At 51.9% G+C, this 6,000-nt stretch overlaps 1 protein-coding gene across 1 annotated transcript in view; it reads left to right on the top strand.

Annotated features, from left to right (window-relative positions):
- Positions 1-5,283: 5,283 nt before the first annotated feature.
- ZFAND3 (zinc finger AN1-type containing 3) overlaps positions 5,284-6,000 on the top strand; it is a 119,764-nt gene continuing 119,047 nt past the window's right edge. Inside the window, exon 1 of the mRNA XM_044292211.1 lies at positions 5,284-5,615. Within this exon, the coding sequence (XP_044148146.1) occupies positions 5,545-5,615 (71 nt within the window). The 5' untranslated portion in view covers positions 5,284-5,544. The remainder of the gene's footprint in view (positions 5,616-6,000) is intronic.

Genomic DNA, 6,000 nt, shown 5'->3' with positions numbered 1-6,000 from the left:
AGAAAGCCTGGACAGAGGGGAGGCTGTGGATGTAGTGAGGTGAGTAGAAGCCTGGACAGAGGGGCCGCTGTGGATGCAGTGAGGTCAATAGAAGCCTGGACAGAGGAGCGGCTGTGGATGTAGTGAGGAGAGAAAAAGCCTGGACAGAGGGGCGGCTGTGGATGAAGTGAGGTGAGTAGAAACCTGGACAGAGGGGCCGCTGTGGATGCAGTGAGGTCAATAGAAGCCTGGACAGAGGAGCGGCTGTGGATGTAGTGAGGAGAGAAAAAGCCTGGACAGAGGGGCGGCTGTGGATGAAGTGAGGTGAGTAGAAACCTGGACAGAGGGGCGGCTTTGGATGTAGTGAGGTGAGTAGAAGCCTGGACATAGCTGCGGCTGTGAATGTAGTGAGGTAAGTAGAAGCCTGGACAGAGGGGCGGCTGTGGATGTAGTGAGGTGAGTAGAAACCTGGATAGAGGGGCGGCTGTGGATGTAGTGAGGTGAGTAGAAGCCTTGACAGAGGGGCGGCTGTGGATGTAGTGAGGTAGGTAGAAGCCTGGACAGAGGGGCGGCTGTGGATGTAGTGAGGTGAGCAAAATCCTGGACAGAGGGGCGGCTTTGGATGTAGTGAGGTGAGTAGAAGCCTGGACATCGCTGCGGCTGTGGATATAGTGAGGTAAGTAGAAGCCTGGACAGAGGGGCGGCTGTAGATGTAGTATGGTCAGTAGAAGCCTGGACAGAGGGGCGGCTGTGGATGTAGTGAGGTCAGTAGAAGCCTGGACAGAGGGGCGGCTGTGGATGCAGTGCGGTGAGTAGTAGCCTGGACAGAGGGACAGCTTTGGATGCAGTGCGGTGAGTAGTAGCCTGGACAGTGGGGCGGCTGTGGATATAGTGAGGTGAGTAGTAGCCTGGACAGAGGGGCGGCTGTGGATGTAGTGAGGTGAGTAGTAGCCTGGACAGTGGGGCGGCTGTGGATGTAGTGAGGTGAGTAGTAGCCTGGACAGTGGGGCGGCTGTGGATGTAGTGAGGTGAGTAGTAGCCTGGACAGTGGGGCGGCTATGGATGTAGTGAGGTCAGTAGAAGCCTGGACAGATGGGCGGCTGTGGATGTAGTGAGGTGAGTAGTAGCCTGGACAGTGGGGCGGCAGTGGATGTAGTGAGGTGAGTAGTAGCCTGGACAGAGGGGCGGCTGTGGATGTAGTGAGGTGAGTAGTAGCCTGGACAGTGGGGCGGCTGTGGATGTAGTGAGGTGAGTAGTAGCCTGGACAGAGGGGCGGCTGTGGATGCAGTGTGTTGAGTAGTAGCCTGGACAGTGGGGCGGCTGTGGATGTAGTGAGGTCAGTAGAAGCCTGGACAGAGGGGCGGCTGTGGATGTAGTGAGGTGAGTAGTAGCCTGGACAGTGGGGCGGCTGTGGATGTAGTGAGGTGAGTAGTAGCCTGGACAGAGGGGCGGCTGTCGATGTAGTGAGGTGACTAGTAGCCTGGACAGTGGGGCGGCTGTGGATGTAGTGAGGTGAGTAGTAGCCTGGACAGAGGGGCGGCTGTGGATGCAGTGCAGTGAGTAGTAGCCTGGACAGAGGGGCGGCTGTGGATGTAGTGAGGTGAGTAGAAGCCTGGACAGAGGGGCGGCTGTGGATGTAGTGAGGTGAGTAGAAGCCTGGACAGAGGGGCGGCTGTGGATGTAGTGAGGTGAGTAGTAGCCTGGACAGAGGGGCGGCTGTGGATGCAGTGTGGTGAGTAGTAGCCTGGACAGAGGGGCGGCTGTGGATGTAGTGAGGTGAGTAGAAGCCTGGACAGAGGGGCGGCTGTGGATGCAGTGCAGTGAGTAGTAGCCTGGACAGAGGGGCGGCTGTGGATGTAGTGAGGTGAGTAGAAGCCTGGACAGAGGGGCGGCTGTGGATGTAATGAGGTGAGTAGTAACCTGGACAGAGGGGCGGCTGTGGATGTAGTGAGGTGAGTAGAAGCCTGGACAGAGGGGTGGCTGTGGATGTAGTGAGGTGAGTAGAAGCCTGGACAGAGGGGCGGCTGTGGATGTAGTGAGGTGAGTAGAAGCCTGGACAGAGGGACGGCTGTGGATGTAGTGAGGTGAGTAGTAGCCTGGACAGAGGGGCGGCTGTGGATGTAGTGAGGTGAGTAGTAGCCTGGACAGAGGGGCAGCTGTGGATGTAGTGAGGTGAGTAGAAGCCTGGACAGAGGGGCGGCTGTGGATGCAGTGCAGTGAGTAGTAGCCTGGACAGAGGGGTGGCTGTGGATGTAGTGAGGTGAGTAGAAGCCTGGGCAGAGGGGCGGCTGTGGATGTAGTGTTTCTGGATCTTGCTGAGGCATTTGATCCTGTCCCTCATAGATGCTTAATAGGTAAAGTAAGGTCTATAGGCTTGGAAAGTATATTCTGTAATTAGATTGAGAACTGGCTGAAGGATCGTGTCCAGAGAGTTGGGGTCAGTGATTCCTATTCAGAACGGTCTCGGGTTATAAGTGGTGACCCCAAAGTTCAGTGCTGGATCCTCTATTATTTTATTTATTTATCATTATATTGAGGGCCGGATTAATAGCACCATTTCTATTTCTGCAGATGACACTGAGCTGTGTAGAACTGTACGGTCTATGGAAGATGTCCATAAACTAAAAGCTGACTGGGACACTCTGAGTGATTGGGCATCAACTTGGCAAATGAGGTTCAATGTGGACAAATGTAAAGTTCTGCATTTTGGTAGTAATAATCTCCGTGCTTCATATGTACTAGGGCAGTGGTGGCGAACCTATGGCACGGGTGCCAGAGGCGGCACTCAGAGCCCTCTCTGTGGGCACCCGCACCCTGGAAAAAGTCTATGGCATACCAATATGCCTTAGACTTTTCCTGCCATTCATCAGCGCAGGGCGCACTATGAACAGCACAGACAGCGCACTGAATGTAGGCAGGCTAGTATAGCTAAATGATAAAGTACATGGAAGATAGACTATATTGGACTGTAGTATTTAGGGTAAATTGCTGTGTTGGCACTTTGCGATAAATAAGTGGGTTTTGGGTTGCAGTTTGGGCACTCGGCCTCTAAACGGTTCACCGTCACTGTCCTAGTGGATGTAACACTGGGAGAGTCACTTGTAGAGAAGGATTTGGGTGTCTTTGTGGATCATAGATTAAATAACAGCACAATGTCAATCAGCTGCTTCTAAGGCCAAGATATTGTCATGCATTAAACGAGGCATGGACTCGCGGGGCAGGGATGTAATATTACCACTTTACAAAGCGTTGGTGCGGCCTCATCTGGAATATGCAGTTAGTACTGGGCACCAGACCATAGAAAGGATGCCCTGGAGCTGGAGAGAGTACAGAGGAGAGCGACTAAACTGATAAGGGGCCTGGAGGGTCTGAGTTATTTAGAAAGATTATTTAGTCATGAGAAGAGACGTCTAAGGAGGAACATGATTAACCTGTACTAATATATAAATGGGCCATACAAAAAATATGGTGAAAAACTGTTCCATGTAAAATGCCCTCAAAAGACAAGGGGGCACTGCCTCCGACTGGGGAAGAAAAAGTTCAGTCTCCGGAAGCGTCAAAGCTTCTTTACTGTAAGAACTGGGAATCTGTGGAATAGTCACCTCAGGACGTGGTCACAGCAGGAACAGGGGACGGGTTTATAAAGGGTTTAGATGAATTCTTAAAAGTAAATGACATTTATTCTTATGGAAACATGTAGAAATCTGAGTCTCACTTCCTTCTGGGATTCGTGTCCCCACCGATCTCTTGGTGGAACTTGATGGACTTATGTCTTTTTTCAACCGTATTAACTATGTAACTATGTGAGAATATAGCAATGTATACATTGTATCAGTAGTATATGGGGTATATAGATAGTGATGTATACATTGTATCAGTAGGATATGGTGGTTGATCAGTGCTGGATACATTGTATCAGTAGTATATGGGGAATATATAGTGTTGGACACATTGTGTCAGTAGCGTAGAGGGGTATATAGATAGTGATGTATACATTGTATCAGTAGTATAGGGGGTGTACAGTGCTGGATACATTGTATCAGTAGTATAGGGGGTGTACAGTGCTGGATACATTGTATCAGTAGTATAGGGGGTGTACAGTGCTGGATACATTGTATCAGTAGTATGGGGGTGTACAGTGCTGGATACATTGTATCAGTAGTATGGGGGGTGTACAGTGCTGGATACATTGTATCAGTAGTATAGGGGGGGGTACAGTGCTGGATACATTGTATCAGTAGTATATGGGGGTGTACAGTGCTGGATACATTGTATCAGTAGTATGGGGGGTGTACAGTGCTGGATACATTGTATCAGTAGTATAGGGGGGGGGTACAGTGCTGGATACATTGTATCAGTAGTATGGGGGGTGTACAGTGCTGGATACATTGTATCAGTAGTATAGGGGGGTGTACGGTGCTGGATACATTGTATCAGTAGTATAGGGGTGTGTACAGTGCTGGATACATTGTATCAGTAGTATAGGGGGTGTACAGTGCTGGATACATTGTATCAGTAGTATGAGGGGTGTACAGTGCTGGATACATTGTATCAGTAGTATAGGGGGTGTACAGTGCTGGATACATTGTATCAGTAGTATAGGGTGTGTACAGTGCTGGATACATTGTATCAGTAGTATAGGGGGTGTACAGTGCTGGATACATTGTATCAGTAGTATGAGGGGTGTACAGTGCTGGATACACTGTATCAGTAATATAGGGGGTGTACCGTGCTGGATACATTGTATCAGTAGTATGAGGGGTGTACAGTGCTGGATACATTGTATCAGTAATATAGGGGTGTACAGTGCTGGATACATTGTATCATGTTGTGTTCTGTGTATTTCCTCTTCTATTTTGGCTCTGGTCCAACTTAAACCAAACAGCACCCTCTCCCGCCTGTACCACTGGTTGTCGGGGGGTTCCCTCTTGACAGCCAGAGTGTATTATAGCTATATTATGTGGCAGGGGCTTATTTATATCATATCTCTAATGTTTTCCATTATTTTCTCGCGTTTTTGTCCGGATCGTTCAGAACATTGACACCTGTCTGTGCAGAGTACCTGTAGTAAATTCTTCCTCCCCCCCAGCAGCTGAATGGTTTCGTCCTTTTCCAGCTGATTTCAGGTCTGTGCCTCTTCGCCTGAACCAAGACTCCAGAGAGGACTGCACCACTAACTGAATAGGGGTGTCCGGACTGGTAGTGCATGTGTTAGAGCCGCTGCCGGTGTGAAGTGGCCGTTATTACACAGATGTACCGCGGTTATCATCGTGTATATCGTAAGGACTGCGACATCCGCCATTAGTCGCCGACATTGCTGACCTTCTCAGCGCCCTAGGGCGGCTGCTCCCCCGTTTCGCTCTTGGTACGCCCCGCCTCCAGCTGACCGGCCTGGAATCACGGTTTGGAGCCTCGGACTGCTCGCCCGGAGTCGCCGTGTTCCGTCGGGCCTGTCCCCGGCCGCTATCCTGTGAGGGTCTCGGACAGCTCAGGGGCAGCAGGGAGTGTGAGCGGCGCGGAGGCCCCGGCCTTGGTGTGTAGAGAGCGGCCCAGGCCCTGTCAGACATGGGAGACACCGGCAGCGAGCGCAGCAAACCGCCAAGCCTCCCCCCGCGCTGCCCCTGCGGATTCTGGGGGTAAGAGACCCGGGCAGAGTGCCCTGAGAGTGTGCTGAGAGCAGGGGGGCGCAGCCTGACCCCCAGAGCCCCCCAAACCTGCAGGGCACCGAGGGGTGCCACCCTGACCCCGTATACCACCACACTGTGCCACCCTGACCCTGTATAGCACCACACTGACCCTGTATAGCACCACACTGTGCCACCCTGACCCTGTATAGCACCACACTGTGCCACCCTGACCCTGTATAGCACCACACTGTGCCACCCTGACCCTGTATACCACCGCACTGTGCCACCCTGACCCTGTATACCACCACCCTGACCCTGTATAGCACCACGCTGTGCCACCCTGACCCTGTATAGCACCACACTGTGCCACCCTGACCCTGTATAGCACCACACT

The sequence above is a fragment of the Bufo gargarizans genome, chromosome 4 (assembly GCF_014858855.1).
Source record: "Bufo gargarizans isolate SCDJY-AF-19 chromosome 4, ASM1485885v1, whole genome shotgun sequence".
Lineage (NCBI taxonomy): Eukaryota > Metazoa > Chordata > Amphibia > Anura > Bufonidae > Bufo > Bufo gargarizans.
The sequence above is the reverse complement of the archived record's forward strand: the minus strand, read 5'-3'. Positions and strand labels throughout refer to the sequence as shown.